General features: G+C 41.7%; 1 protein-coding gene across 1 annotated transcript; it reads left to right on the top strand.

The window, feature by feature from the left end:
- The first annotated feature begins 1,793 nt into the window (after window positions 1-1,793).
- pdk3a (pyruvate dehydrogenase kinase, isozyme 3a) lies at window positions 1,794-16,529 on the top strand. The gene is made up of 12 exons (XM_033638922.2): window positions 1,794-2,045; window positions 5,351-5,492; window positions 5,608-5,679; window positions 6,939-7,123; window positions 7,212-7,301; window positions 9,454-9,531; window positions 9,754-9,830; window positions 9,964-10,065; window positions 10,148-10,255; window positions 10,385-10,498; window positions 12,624-12,744; window positions 15,907-16,529. The coding sequence occupies exons 1-12, from the start codon at window positions 1,943-1,945 to the stop codon at window positions 15,939-15,941; spliced, it is 1,227 nt and encodes a 408-aa protein (XP_033494813.1). The 5' UTR covers window positions 1,794-1,942; the 3' UTR covers window positions 15,942-16,529.
- The last annotated feature ends 8 nt before the right edge of the window (window positions 16,530-16,537 follow it).

Below are 16,537 nucleotides of genomic sequence, written 5' to 3'. Positions count from 1 at the left end.
TAAACATTATCATTATTGTAATAAAGTGTATATCAATAGAATGCTGCTTAATTTTGTTTTGTTCATTATTTTTTTTAATAATACTTGTTCCCAAACTGAGGGTCCAGATCACCACTGGGAGTCGCCAGAGCATCTATGGGGGTCACGAGGAGTTGTTGATTTTAAGGGGTATAAAACAAGTTTTCAAAAAACATTTAGCCGGAAAAGGCATATAACAATTGCTGAGTGTAGGGAAAAGAAAATTACTATTGTATGATTATATAAACTGGAAAAGGTAGGCCTATACTAAACAGAATCAGATTAAAAGGTCTTAAATATATCACAGAAGCTCATCTCCGATGCAGTATTCACAGGAAATAATCTGCCCAAAATTGATTCAAATTACATTCAATACTCCAAGAAATTATATAACAATATAAATATAATTTTCAAGAAATATGTTTTCTTATAATAGAGGAGATAAAAGATGGGGCAAGAGGTGCCAGCCAAATGCAAAATAAGTACATCCAATATGAAAAGAGAAAAGTATTTTAATTCATGTCTCCATCTGCTGGTGGGCCATCGTGATAAGAGTATGCATGTAAAATATGATGTTAATTCCACTAGAAAGGAGACTTCATTCATTCATTTCCATAACTGCTTATCCTCTTGAGGGTTGCGGGGGGGCTGGAGCCCATCCCAGTTGACACTGATTGAGAGGCAGGGTACACCCTGGACAGGTCGCCAGACTATCACAGGGCTGACACATAGAGACAGACAACCATTCACACTCACATTCACACTTACGGGCAATTTAGAGTTACCAATTAACCTGCATGTCTTTGGACTGTGGGAGGAAGCTGGAGTACCTGCAGAAAACCCACGCTGAAGTAGGGAGAACATGCAAATGCCACACAGAAGGGGCTCCCTCCTGGGATAGAATCAGGAACCCTCTTGCTGTGAGGCAACAGTGCTAAAAGGAGACTTATTGATCACTAAAATTAGGTGGGGAAAAAGGTGGATATATCGATATCGGCATCAGTTGTTAGTCAAATGAGTTGTTGCATATCAGATATCGGCAAAAAAATCCAATATCATGCTTCCCAATTTTTATATATTGTTCTGTTTGTTTATGTTTTCTTCTGTTTTTAACTATTTGCATCCTGACCCAAATGGACTGCTCTGGATTGTTTTTTTGATTGTTTGTATTTTTATTCTGTAACAACAAAAGAAAAACGGCTGTTTTCTCTTTTTTTTTTTTTTTTTGGTTTTGGTTTAAAACAAAAAATGACAAAACTTCAAATTTGGTTTGGTTTGTTTTTAAATTACAAATGAATTACTAAGTACCCAATGATACTTGGACCTTTTACCTTATTCTAGAGTGGGTACATTAGCCTAATTGTTTGCAAATGAAAGTTTGGAGAAAAAGCAAGTGTTGGGAAGATTAACCAGCAGGGGACATTTGTAAAACATGGCAGCCCACATGGTTTTCGTATAAATTGGTTATAATTATATAAAAATATTAAAACATTATTTATTAACATTAATAAAGCCATTATAAACAATTAGTAAAGACTGCCTGCTTAAAAAATGGCACCACCTTTTCTCAAGTGCTTGTAAATTTGCCACAGCCTTTTTTATTTTGAAAACCTGTAACCGGAAGTCAACGTTTAATTCCGGCTAGCTTAAAAGTGTTGAGCCTCTCTCAATGTTCAACAATGTAGATCCAGGAAGCCCTCTTGAGAATATACTGTCTGTGTCTCGTCTGTACCCTTATGGACATTTCTTCATCTCTTGGTGTCGTGTCCTCTGGATGTCCGCGGGCTGGGACAGATGTGGACACCGCTGAGAGCGCAGGACTGTCGGTGTGGCTGTCAACAGTACCGGGGATGAATCGGTGGCGTTTTTCCTGAATGTCATTCTCTCCGTCACATCCAGGCAGCAGCATCATTAAACTTTCAAAATGAGGATCTTCTGGTCTCTGCTGAAAAACTCCAACCCCAAAATCGAGTATTACTCCAGGTTCTCTCCGTCCCCGCTGTCCATTAAACAGTTTCTGGATTTTGGTGAGTAGCACTGCAGGGCTGGCATCTTAAAGCAAGGACTTGATGATAAGGACAGTTTGGGGCCTTGTATTTTATCATTTTTACTCACAATATCTATCCATTTTCAAGTGTCACAGAAAATTCCTTACTTGTTATTAATAGTGTAAGTGTTCTCCAGGCTGCCCTGAAACATTACACGTTGCTATGATCACATGGCAACTGAATTTGGGGTTTAATTTCACCACCAGAACAGCACAAACAGTCCTGAGCATGCTGATGGCTCTGCATGGCTGCTTTCTGTTGCAGGTTTGTTTACTATGTGGACATGTGACAGTAATCCATGCAGGTATTGTCACTGCAGCAGGCCCATAAGCAGAGGAGGAGGAGAAGGAGGAGGAGGAGGAGGAGGAGGATGAGCACCCTGGCTTTTTAATTACTCATGTTTACTCATCTTATCAGGTTTATTTCCATTTATAGGAGCTCATCTCACAGCATGAATCACTGGACTTTGGTGTTACACCATTGAAAGTTACACGAGAGGTCTGTTTTTATACATGCAGTGCTTTTTTCTGTCTGCACCTAGAGTCACGTAGGCATGTTCCCTCTGGCACGAGACTTGAAACATAAGATGACAGTGCTGGTAGACACACTCTTCTTAATCCATCTCTGATTAAACACTGTCATCACTGTTGCGTAATTCATCCTCACAGCTGTAGATTGGATGTGCAAGTACAGGAAGGATCTTTTTTCGCAACAATTCCTCATGGCATGAGAGGAGTTGGGCAAACAGCATAGGTGTGTTTCAGAAGGGAACAAATGAGACGTCGTCCAAGGAGCCGAGTGTGTGTGCGTGTGTCATTCCAGGGCTGAGTCAGTGTTTATTGCTTTCACTACCCCATTTTATAATTGAAGAGCCCTCCCTTTATGTTGCTGAATCAGTGGAAGCTGCTCCTTTGACCAGAGGTTTCCTTTCACTCTGCCAGATCATGTCGTTGTCATCCCAAAGACGCTAAAATCGGCACTTCTTACTGCGTCTGTGTGTCGGGGTGTTGAGGTCACACACAGGGCAACACGATATCTGCACAACATACTTCCTGTAAGCTGCAGACGTTCCTTTGAATGCATGATTTGCTGATACTTTACCATTGTTACTTTTTTAAGAGTTAGAAAAACCTGGAACAATTTCTCCAACCAGTTTGCTCTGAGTGAAGTGGTTCCCTAGGCCAAGGGTTAATAGGTTGCACATGCTGCTGTGTGAATCTGGTGAGGTACAAAAAGAGCAAAGTCATAGTCGTTCTCAAGGAAGACATTTAATATTACACCACAGTAACTCAGTTTCTGTTGTTTACATGTAAAACATAAATCCCCCTAACCTCTTCATGACTCCCCCCTTTCCATTGAGTAACAAGATTTATGATTTCCTTGTAAAGCTAATGTTGGCAGACAGAAAATACACTTCCAGCAAGTTAGCAGAGTTAAAAGTATCATGTTTAAAGGTTGCAAATTGAGACTGACTACAGCCATATACTTATATTTTGGCTATGGGTGGTGTGTGTTTAGAAGAAGAAGATATACTGTATACATCCCTGAGGGGAAATTCAATTATTTTCACTCTGTTCATATACACATGCATGAACAGGACCTATACATGCATTAAAAGCATGAAATATGCAGACATACACAAACAAAAACAATACATGCATTAAGTTGCTGGTGTTCTTTTACAGATCCACAATCGAGAGCATCTGCTCATACTGTATTTCTGTGTGGTTTTGGTGGGTGTTCCGTTGCCGACAAAAAGGCTCCTCAGAGCCCCCCCTCTCTTTCAGTCATTGCAAACAGCCGCACTCTCTCAAGAGCCAATAACATCATGTAGGACAATACACACCCCAGCCACCACTTGTTCAAACTGTTACCTTCTTTATAGGTCCATCAAATCCAGAACCACCAGATTTGCAAATAGCTTCTTCCCAAATGCAATAATTTCACTAAAGAAACATAGTTCACTCAGGAACATAAGTCAAAGAAAACTTTATTTCCATTTGCAGTATTATATTTGGTGGTATGGCTCTGTACTGGGGCCCCTCTGCTTTTCCTCAGGCCTACGCAGAAAGCCTCTTCTACGCACCTACGTGGAGAGCCTAAGGCGGAGAGAGCGTACCTCTCTGCCCTTCCACGTGCAAATGAGGAAAGCTTGAGGCAGAGAGAGCATACCTCTCTGCCCTTCCATGCGCTTACATGGAAAGCCTAAGGCAGGGAGGGCAGCAGCAAAGACCCCCCAGGAACAGAACAGAGCAGCATCAAATATACAGAAATGACATTGATAAGTCAGACACATCATGAAAAGGAGGAGCTGGGGTGGAGGCAGGTTGCACAGCAGCTTGCAGAGGAAGCAGCAACAGTAGGCAGGCCAGGCAGGTTTAAATAGGGCGCCTTGAATGAGATTCACCAATTGGTTGCATAGAAAGGAATCATGTGATCTATTAGCTGACACCCTTCCATAAATCAGCTGCTCCATCAGTTGATTGGGCTGTTTGAGATCAGCTGATGTAGCTACAGTAGGATGTGAGCTGAACTGCCTGAACTAACGCTATGCTCAGTTTAAACAAATTCACTCCACTCACTGCCACCTCTTGCACGTCAACACCTGCACTTTATTTCATTATTGCTCTTTCATTGTTAATGTTTTATTTGTTTCCTTTTTTATGTTGTATTTATTGTACGCACCATGGTGGAGTAGCGCTCCAAATTTTGTTGTATTGTCAAGCACAATGACAATAAAGGCGTTCAGTTCAAATGTAGGGATGTCAGAGCAAGGGCACGTATTCGTTGCCTTCCTCAAGGGCACCTTGGCAGTGCCCAGGAGATGAACTGGCACTTCTCCAGCAACTAGTCCATGCTCCATACTTGGTCCATATGGGGACTAGAAGCGACGACCCTTCTATTCCCAAGCCAAGTCTCTATGGACTGAGCAACTGCCGCCTCACTACTTCCTCTACAAGTCACTTTAATACAGAACTTCACACATGTGAAACAATTTTTTTATTCAACTCACTGTAACTGGGTGAGAACAGTACTTCTCAGGAATGTTTTAATTGCGTTTTGGTTTTACTCCATCATTGTTGGAAGGGTTTGTCACACCCAAGAGGTCTGGTGGTTTTGAAAGGAGCCACTATGACTGTGAGTAGCAAGACAGGTAAAAAAAAAAATCTGAAATATGTTTCTTGGCAGGAAAACTTAATTCCCATAAGTGGCAACTATACCAGACTTTCCCGATTGTCCTGCCACTTTTAATGGTGCATCTATGACAAATACTTTTTCTTCAGGCAGGGACAATGCTTGTGAAAAAACATCCTACATGTTCCTGCGCAAGGAGCTTCCAGTGCGGCTGGCCAACACCATGAGAGAGGTCAACCTGCTACCTGATAACCTGCTCAGCCAGCCCTCCATCAGACTAGTGCAGAAATGGTGAGACATCCTTGAGAAGTACACTTCATCTTCCTTCCAGACGATAAGGTTTATAATCGTAGTAATGTTGATAAGTGTCTGTAAAAGTTGCCTTTTGACCTCTTTGCTTTGTTAGGTACATGCAGAGCTTTGTGGAGCTGCTTGATTACGAGAACAGAAAGCCAGAGGACCCTCACGCTTTGAACGAGTGAGTGAATATTTCCCTTATTAAAGATTCATGAACACAAGTACAGTATGATTAAGCAATATCACACGAGAGGGAGTGATGTTGTGCTGTGATATCGTCACGGCTGTGATTCGGTCGTAGGCACGAGGCCGCAGGCAACAGTTCAACAGTTAAATAAACAAGGCTGATTAAGAAATGTTGAAAAATGAGGACAAAATAGATAATTTAAGCATTTTATTTGTCTTCCGCCAACAAAAATAGTTCCCTCAGGACGCTGTCACCGTTGCTATGTAACGCAGACATGGTGCGCCAGGCACTTACTCTTTATACACAATTATCTGCACGTTTCCATTAATTGTGCAGCCGGTGAAATAAGTCTCTGGTGACTGCATGGTGGACTGTCGCTTCACAGGCACAGCCGACTCTGCCTTCTGATCTGACAGTATGTTGCTTTTCTCCAAGTCATTGAGCTCCGCTGATGAAACACTGACAAACCTGGATGTGTGCTCAGATGGATTCAGCTTCTCCTCTCCCTCATCTTCCTCTGATGACCATTCATAGTTCAATTCAAAACTTATTTTAGGAAATAAATCCATATTTTTGGCTGTTTGGCAGTGGATGAAATAATTAGCCTACAACGCAACTGCTGACCTAACTGACACTAACCGTCAGTTTTGATTTGATTGTTGATTGCAATCAGCTGTGAGGCGGAGTGATACATACACAGTGAAATAACCGTGATGTTGTACTCCAATATCATCACGGTTTTACTGTCTCTCGACCAATCAGATTGCAGGGCCGGAACTAACTGTTGTATAATGTACAGTAAGCACAGCTGTGTGAGACACCCAGCTGTTGCATACTGGGTCTACGTATGTCTGTGGTCCGCTGCAGCTAATCCCCTCTGCTCACATAGATCTGTGCAGACTGTCCAGGTAACAGTGCGTATTTATACTGTAACCACACCTTTGAGATAAACAGCCACACATTACTGATAAACACAGACAGGAATTCGGATAAGACCGTCTGTTTAGAAAACACACTACCAAGAATTGTCTGCTTCAGTGGAAATGAAAGAAGTGTGGTATTAAGCTTGATATTCCTCTTGATCATTTTTCTGGCCTTTAAAAATAGCAAAAAAATGATGCAACTGTTGAGCAACATATTTCTTTCTTGAGATTTATTAAGTAACATCCTCAAAATGACGACAGGTTGCTCATTGGTGATTGTGTTAATATTTTGGATTTAATTTCCTCTTCTTAAAATGTTTTTATTTTTAGTTTCCTGGAGCTCTTGATTGAGATCCGCAACCGTCACAACGATGTGGTTCCCACCATGGCTCAGGGAGTCATCGAGTACAAGGAGAAGTTTGGCTTTGACCCCTTTATCAGCAGCAACATTCAGTACTTCCTCGACCGCTTCTACACCAACCGTATCTCCTTCCGCATGCTCATCAACCAGCACAGTGAGTCTCAGAAATCTGTGTTTATTTGAATTATGATCATACAGTCTGTCTGAGTAGCTAGTTAATTTTTGTTTTGTCTTTCTTGCAGCTCTCCTGTTTGGTAACGACACTAACCCTGCACATCCAAAACACATAGGCAGTATTGATCCCACCTGCAGTGTGGCTGAAGTCGTCAGTGGTGAGTTTGAAGTCATAAACATTCATTAACTTTTTGCACACTTGATTGTGTTTTAGATGTAATTTTAAATGCATAAAATGTAACATTACAAAATTCATCTCAATTACAACTCACAAGGTTCACTGACAAAACAACTGTCTTCCAAACATGTTTTCCAAACAAATACAACATGCTAACGTTATTAGCACAAGCCTATGGCATTTTACATTGTATGAATTAGCCTAGAGACAAGCAGAGATTTCCTATACTCATAAGAAGCTAGGATAAATCACACACAAGGCAAAAAATGCTATTCTTATCTGTGAAATAAAAGAAAATAAAAGCTTCGATTCCACAGAGGGAAATGGTTCCAGCTTACAAAAGTAGACAGGAAGTCCGCATAGCCATGACTTGTATTTACATTTCTGGGTAGGTGCATGTCAGGCTACGGCGTAGGGTATGGCGTAAGCTCTACATTGACGCAGAACCTATGCTGTAGGTACAGCGCTGATTCGATGCAGAAGTATTAATCCTGCTTTACTTGCTTGGGGCGGTAGTAGCTCAGTCCATAGGGACTTGGGTTGGGAACCGGACTGGTGGCTGGAGAGGTGCCAGTTACCTCTTGGGCACTGCCGAGGTGCCCTTGAGCAAGGCACCGAACCCCCCAACCGCTAGGGGCGCCTCACCAAGGGCAGCCCCCTCACCCTGACATCTCTCCACTTTGTGCATGTATAGGTCCTGTTTGTGCAAGTGTGTGTCTTTCGGACCTGTGTGTAATTGACAAGCAAGAGTGAAAACATTGAATTTCCCCTCAGGGGATTAATAAAGTAAATAAACTTAAACTTAAACAGAGACAAGAAGAGGTCAGATATAGAAGACCCACAATCAGAGCAGAGCTGGGATTTTTCGGAAGGGAGGCTTAAAGAGACTGGTGCTAAAATGGTCAGTGTCAGCGTCAGCCGTGGCCAGAGGCATTATATCCACTTGGAAGTTTCTGTTTTCACTTTATATGCTTTCATTAGGACGCATTGTCAGCCATTTTAGTGGGGTATCCTACCACTATTATGCTGATGACACCCAAATCTACCTGTCCTTTAAACTAGCTAATGTTAGCACTTTAAAGGAGTGCTTCACCTCTGTTGAAAACTGGATGACTTAGAATATTTCTTCAGCTAAACTCAGACAAAACAGAAGTAATAATCTTTGGCCCTGATCACCTAGCAAAGAAATTACAACTGTTTACTGGTCCTCTGGCAACTAATGTAAAATCAACGGAAATTTAGGCATCATTTTTGATTCTCAGTTGAACTTTAAATCACATGTCAATAATCTCATTATTGCTGCTTCTACCTACGAAACATTACCAAAATTAAATCAGCTGTGCCTTTTCCTGACCATAATGCACTGTTTACATGCCTCAGGAAATCCGCAGTAGTTTTGCTTCAACTAATACATAATGCTGCAGCTCATATTTTAACTGGGACAGTTAAAGTTAAGTTCAATGCCTGATTTGTACTTTTGTGATTTGTAACTTTTGTGTTTTATTTCCTTTTTATTCTGTTTTTGCCTCTGTACACACTAGTTTTCGATGCTCTTAACATTTTGTAAATATTGTAATTGATGTCTTATTTTCATGCACTTTGTGAAGCACTTTGTAACCTTGTTTAGATTAGTGCTATAAGTGTTGGTCAGTCCGTCCCATTCTTCATATCTTAAGAATGCTTTTAGGGGATTTCTTCTAATTTGGCACAAATGCACTTGGAAGTTTCTGGTTTGAACATAAAAGCATGTAAACATGTTCCAATAGTGACCCAAAATTCAAATCTACAACACAATAAATTGCAAAAGTGAAAGGGTCTGAATACTTTCTGAAGCAGCTGTATGGGTTGAACTTTTTGCTTTGTTGTAAATGTTTGTCCTTATGAGACACAGTTATATCACACCAGCAACTCTCAACAGTGACCGGAATCAAACAAGTTTGGCTGCACTTAACAGCATGTTTACATAATGATAGTTTCTAAAGAAAACCAGCAGCACGGATCCAAAGCTGCCCTCTCAGTGACCCGGCGAGGAACAGCAGCTACATTAATGACCTGAGACTGGAATCTAAATGTAAACAATGAACATATTCTGCCAGTTCTGCCCTAACTCATGTTGTTTTACATCCTGTCAGATGCCTACGACACAGCGAAGATGTTGTGTGAGAAATACTACTTGGCTTCACCCGGGCTGAAGATCGAAGAGTTCAACAGTAAGATTTTTTTTATGGTTTCATGCATTTGACCGTTCATCCCTGTAATCTGTCGCATAGCTGAAATGAAGCAGTGTATACTGTGTAGTCTAGAATGAATGGGTGCAGCTTTGGAGTCCAAATTTAGTCCCATCCTGATTACAATGTTCACCATCTCATTAACTTCAAAAGAGCCAGCTCAGTGTGTGATCTTCCAACACCCCTGTTATTCTTGTCTCACAGTGAAGGCCCCGAAAAAGCCCATCCAGGCGGTGTATGTGCCCTCTCATCTGTTCCACATGCTGTTCGAGCTCTTCAAGGTGAGCAGTGCAGCATCACTGGCGGTAACTTAGCTGGTTAAGTGCTCTCTAAGTGTAATTAAATCTGAATGTGACTATAATTCTGTAAGGACTTGTGCTGAGCTGAGTTAATTAGCTCCGTGGGTGTTTGCAGAACTCAATGAGAGCCACAGTGGAGCTCTATGAGAACAGCAATGAGGAATTACCACCAGTCAAGGCCAAAGTCACTCTGGGTAAAGAAGATCTGTCCATAAAGGTAAAGCGGACACAAGTACGCACATCATTAAACAAATAATCTGTGGGATTGTTGCTCCATCTCTGCCATGTTCTGTCTTCAGATCAGCGACAGAGGAGGAGGAGTCCCTCTGAGGAAGATAGACCGTCTGTTTAACTACATGTATTCCACTGCTCCTACACCAAGCCTGGAGCCAGGAGCTGTCCCACTGGTACACACATAAAATCAAATCAGTATTGACCCCCGGTCACCATTCCCAAACTTTTTTGGCCCATACATTTGTTAAATGTGGCGTGACCTCTGGGAAATATATTTCTTACACTCTCCCTCCCTCTCCCAGGCTGGTTTTGGCTACGGCTTGCCGATTTCTAGGCTCTACGCCAGATACTTCCAGGGGGATCTGAAACTCTACTCCATGGAGGGCGTTGGCACTGATGCAGTCATCTATCTGAAGGTAAAGTGAGCTAGTCAAATGGGGAGCATGTTGTGTCAGTTATTCTGTGTCCTTAAGACGTGACTTAGCTACGTCAGAGATTAAAGGGACAGTTGGACATTTAGGATAATAAGCTAATTCCCTTTTTTGTTTGCCAAGACTCAGATGAGAAGACTGATACAATTCTCATCTGTCTGTTAAAGGGTAACTTTGGTATTTTTCACCCTGGACCCTATTTTGCTATGTTTTTGTGTCTAAGTGACTAATGGGAACAACAGTTTTGAAATAGGTCCAGTGTTAAGCGAAAGGGCTACAGCCAACACCCGCGAAACTGGCTGCAATGTAACCACTGGAGGCAACATGTACCATCAATGTACAGCCACTATAAGTGCTTATTATTACCACTGATAGGCTCATATTATTATTCCAAGTGTCTCCTAAACAAAAAGGATATCGCTCTAAGAACTATCTCTGTAGGGATCCTTTCTGTAACGTTGTCAGACTCAGAATAACAATGTTAGACTATCATAGGACAAATTGTCTGTGCATAATTGTGCTGAGTGGTTCTGTTGTAGCCTGTTTCATAAGTAAGATCCTTTTTGTTTGACCAGAAACTGCCCCAGAGTCACTGTTGCCAAACCCACCAGACTCCATTCAAATAAACAGTAATTTTAGGGTGTATAGAGCCAGCATATTTTCCCATCTAACCATGTAAATTAAGGGTTTATTTCAACCAAACCAGAGCTGGTGATTGTTTGAACAGTGGAAAGACAAACCACTGTGGTATTTATGAGTTTTATTTTGTTTCGATCAACTTTGAATTAAGTGTGTTTTACAATGATAAAATTATAGTTTATTAACCATTGGAGCACTAACGAACCAGTGACATAATTGGCCTTGTGAAGACCTCCCCAGAGGTGGAATACCTGGGTGCTTCCACACCAGTTTGTCAGACTAGTTCCAGCCTAGTCAGACAAGCATGAACTGATGAAGCCTCTTGGATAAGAGGTGAAACGTCTTCTAAGACAAACCCAAATCCAGTTGCGTTTGATTCAATTGCCTTGAGATAGTTTATTTAAATGGTCTGGTGGGTTTGGCGATAGCGATTTTGGGGCTGATCTTAGTTATACATAAAGGATCTTACTCATTAACAAAAAGGTTTATCTGTTTAGGGATTCTTTCCATAATGTTGTCAGACACCTATAATATTATCCTGAGCCTGTCAGTAGCAAAATAAAGAACTTTTGGTGGATGTACATTGACGGTGCATAATTACCCTGAGTGATAATGTTGCAGCCTATTTTGCGGCTGTCGGCTGCAGCCCTCTCGATAAATACTGGACCAATTTAAAAAAAAATGTTATTCCCATTAGCCAGTTAGACACAAAAACATAGGAAATATGGTCCAGGTTGAAAAATACTGAAGACGGTTAGCTTAGCTTATCTTAGCGTAAAAACTGCAAGCAAGAGGAAACTGTTAGCCCGTCACCATTTTGAAGTTAAAAAAAAAAGAAAGGAAAAAAAAAACTACCAGTAACCCCAGAGCTTACTGCTTAACATGTTTTACCTGTTTAATCTGTGCAATAATGGAAGTGCCATTGTCGGCAAGCTGTTTCCTCTTGCTGCCATTTTTATGCTAAGCTAAGCTAATCGTCTCTAGCTTCAGTGTTATATTTAACATCATTTAAGTTTGGTATGTAAACAATTTCAAAAATTCTTATTCCCATTAGTCAGTTAGACACAAAAACATGGGAAGATATGGTCGGGCTTTAAAAATACTGAAGGCGGTTAGCTTAGTTTAGCTTAGCTTAGCTTAGCGTACAAACTACAAGCAAGGGGAAACTGCGAGCCCAACACTTTTAGAGTGTAAAAACAAAAAACAAAAAAACCACCTACCAGTAACCCTAGAGCTTACTACTTAACATGTTTTACCTTTTCTGTTTAGTCTGTGCAATAATGGAAGTGCCATTGTCAGCTAGCTGTACCTCCTCACTGCCATTTTTATGCTGAGCTAAGCTAATCGTCTCTAGCTTCATTGTTATATCTACTGTCATTTAAGTTGCGGTATGAAAACAAACACCAAACTTTTCTTTAAAGATAAATAACTGCGAGTTCTTGTGTTCTATGTTTTGTCCCTCCACGTAAAGGCCCTCTCCAGCGAGTCCTTTGAGCGTCTGCCCGTCTTCAACAAATCAGCGTGGCGCCATTACAAGACCAGCCCTGAGGCAGACGACTGGAGCAACCCCAGCAAAGAGCCGCGCGATGCCAGCAAGTCAAAATACAAAGCCAACAGATAACTCTGCCTGATCCTGCTAGCCCCACCCTCTGCTGGAAGCCCAAACGGCCGCACTCTGCCCGGAGCATGCACGATGAACTGTTGCCCTTGGGTAAACACTTGGTTCAGGATCAGACTTGATTTCACATTCCGGTGGTTAAAGATTTGGAAACGATGGTTGACCTTGACTTGTGTCTGTACTCAATGGCAACGACATTCATCAGTGTAGCATGTTGTGGCATAAACGCTGGCTCTCCCAGGATGGAGTTTAAAATGAACCTCTTCCAAATTATAGACCCCCCCCCACTGTCATTTAGTCACTGTTGTGAATCTTTACTAATGTCGGCTTCGTTTCCTCCACTATTGGGCCATTACGTCAGACTAAATTCACCGCATCACTCTCACTTCTCCTTCTGTCTCATGCAGTTTGGCCTCGCTCCTCTTTGCTGACGAGGCCGCTGAATAAGCCTCACACGGCTGATTGAGTGTCTCTCCCACCGTCGGCGAGGGCTTGTATTCAGTTTCTCCCTCTCAAACACAAGCAGAGTCGGGGGGTTTGAGTTTCAGTGCGAATGGGAAGAGGAGGAGGTTTCATTTCCTTCCTTTGGGAGACTTTTTTGACTGAACGCACAATTAGGCCAGTGTGTCACTGGCATAGCAAAGACTTGTTTGTATGTAAGCCTGGGAGAATGGAAGACAGGATTGCCTGTAGATGAGAAAAAGGGATAACTTACAAAAGTGTAAGAACAAATGCATCAGGAGTACATTTTATTTTATGAAGATTCATGTCAAAGAGAGAAAGCCTTACATCTAACATTTGATGTTAAAATCTGCCTTTAAGGCTCCACTAGAACTTAAAGTTTATTTATAATGGAAGAATTTTATTTCAGTGTTTTGTTTATATCTCACCCTCTCACATGTAAAAGTCACCTGAACTCCCTCTTACACAGTTGACAATACTGACAATACTGACGCGCCATTTCTGCTTTTAAGCCAGCTTTGCACCCTGATTGATCAACTAAAGGACCAAAGGAGCATCTGTAGGATGCCAAGTAAACGCCTAGTAGCTTCAGCCACACCAGCATGATGTATCGTACAAACCTGCACAGAGAGGAATGGACCTGTTGCATCTAACGAGGACTATAAACGTGGGAATACATCGTTACATCTCCTTTCTACACCATCCTACCAACATTTTAGACCCGCTGTGATCGATACGCAACCTGCAGCTCTCAGCTTGAACTTGTGACCCTAACAGCGCTTCATCCAGCCAGCCTTGTGACTCACCCGTAGTGTTACTAACACAGACAGTCTGCTGAATGAGTTTGAAACAAAGCTTGTGTATTTTTAAGATGTGCTTTTTTTGTTTTTATTACCACGTGTGGAAATGATAGAATCGGAAGATACAGGTGAAATGCAGAAGGATCTGATACCTGACAGGGTTTTTATTTATTTTATGCAGGGACACAGTTAAAGAACTACCTTTTCAAGCTTTTACTATGTTGTCTTTTACTACTAATTATCTGTTTCATCAGAACAGAATTACTTTTAATGATCTTTTAAAGATTTTTCTTTAATTATTTCTTAAAGCATATGGACAGTCCACTTCATTTTCTTTATTTAAACACAAAGAAAATCACGCAGTGTTTGGAAAAGCCAGCAGGGGAAACTAACAATGGAAGCAAACTGCATTCACTTGAGAAAAAAATATTTGCCCCGTTTTTCTGGATTAATGAGATTATGGCAGGGATTCGATTTTGATTTTCTGGTCCATCTACGTCCCAACCCTCGCCTATGGTCATGAGCTCTGGGTAGTGACCGAAAGAATGAGATCGCAGATACAAGTGGCAAAAATGAGTTTCCTCCGTGGGGTGACTGGGCTCAGCCTTAGAGATAGGGTGAGGAGCTCGGACATCCGGAGGGAGCTCGGAGTAGAGCCACTGCTCCTTCACGTCGAAAGGGGTCAGTTGAGGTGGTTCGGGCATCTGATCAGGATGCCTCCTGGGCACCTCCTGTTGGAGGTGTTCCGGGCACGTCCCACTAAGTAGGAGGCCCCAGGGCAGACCCAGAAGGGATCCCAGATTGGGATAACATATCTCATCTGGCCTGGGAATGCCTTGGGGTCCCCCAGGAGGAGCTGGAAAGCGTTGCTGGGGAGAGGGACATCTGGGGTGCTTTGCCCGTCCAGCTGCCCCCGCGACTCGGCCCCGGATAAGCGGATGAAAATGGATGGATCAGATAATCTCAGGATTCTAAGAAACGTTTTCATGGAAAAAAAATCTGCTTGTTTTTCTCAATTAATGACGTAATAATCTTGTTAATTGTTTTGCATGTTCTCCCCGTGTCAGCGTGGGTTTTCTCTGGGTACTCCAGCTTCCTCCCACAGTCTAAAGACATGCAGGTTAATTGGTGACTCTAAATTGTCTGTAGGTGTGAATGTGAGTGTGAATGGTTGTCTGTCTCTATGTGTCAGCCCTGTGATAGTCTGGTGACCTGTCCAGGGTGTACCCTGCCCCCCCACGACCCCTAACGGGATAAGCAGTTACGGACAACAAATGAGTCTTTATAATTCTAAGTCCCAGAAGGTGATATTTTAATCAACAAAAGATCATCTTGTGCGCACAAGTTTAAAAAAAAAAAATCACCTTCCGGGACTTTAGGAGCTCCATATTTTTTCAACGTGCGATAATAATAATATTTTTAATTCAGAAAAACAAGAGTATAGTTTTTTTATGAAAACTTTCCTTGGAATTCTGGGATAATAATGTTGTCAAAAAAGCTTTTTTTCTTCAGTGAATGCATAACGCTCTCATATCTCTTGGTGCTGAAATATTGCGTCAAACCATCAGATTTTTATCACATAAATCACATTCAGGAACTTTTCTCAAGCACTTTACTGACCCGAGGTGTATATTTATTCTTCAAATAACTTTCACACAATCACTTAAGACCTCTATCGAGACGTTTCTTTGTACATGGAAGACTAATTATGATCAGGTGACATCCAAGGTCGTATCTTGCACTCCTAAAACTGTCATAGAAGCAATATAATTAACTAAAAAAGACCTCACCTAAATCGAACATGGCCCAAACCTGGCACCATTTGTTAAGCATTTAAATAATCTGAAGTGACCTCCTTCTCTCATCTCCTTTAGCTCCATCTGATGCGAAAAGAAAGGAGAGTAGATGAAGATTCAGTACGGAAAGGTTCAGCCTCACTGAAAGAATTCATCACTGCCAATGCCTTCATAACCTGCCAGTCTCACTGAGCGACGCTCAGCGACGAACCTGCTGTAGAGGAAGTGTTATATAGCAACAACTAGTCCTCTTCATCTAAATGCCTCACCTCACCACCTTCAGTCAGTCATCATCACATGTAATGACTGTTCTAAGAGTTCTCACCTTTGTCAAAGTTTCGGTTTGTGATTTAGAGGCCCGAGGATCTTTAATCTCCAGTAGTCGTCAACCTTTACTGTTAAAGACCGTCTCTGTACCTCTGGTTTTAGAAAATGTTGTGTATATAACTATAATAATGTGTTTGCTGTACATGCAGCCAGTGTGGAGTGATCGCTCTGTTTTCCATCCTACTGTACCTCCAGCTTAGACAGATGTATTTGTATGCATGAACTCCTCGCTGTGGAGGTGTTCATGCAGAAATATGCAATTAATGCATCATTAACATATACCAAAAAAAAAGATAAGATCAGTCTAATAATGTTATTGCAGCATGAGATCAACCTGTCAACCCGACAATAAAGAAAATTGCTGTTGTGTGCAAGGCGTCTG

This window comes from Epinephelus lanceolatus, chromosome 20 (assembly GCF_041903045.1).
Source record: "Epinephelus lanceolatus isolate andai-2023 chromosome 20, ASM4190304v1, whole genome shotgun sequence".
NCBI classification, from domain to species: domain Eukaryota; kingdom Metazoa; phylum Chordata; class Actinopteri; order Perciformes; family Serranidae; genus Epinephelus; species Epinephelus lanceolatus.
This window is presented reverse-complemented; position numbering and strand designations above follow the sequence as displayed.

Coding starts and splice junctions, on each gene's coding strand:
- pdk3a (XM_033638922.2), top strand. CDS start 1,943: ATGAGGATCTTCTGGTCTCTGCTGAAAAACTCCAACCCCAAAATCGAG. Junction 5,680..6,938: donor GACCCTCACGCTTTGAACGA/GTGAGTGAATAT, acceptor TTTTATTTTTAG/TTTCCTGGAGCTCTTGATTG. Junction 7,124..7,211: donor CATGCTCATCAACCAGCACA/GTGAGTCTCAGA, acceptor TCTTTCTTGCAG/CTCTCCTGTTTGGTAACGAC.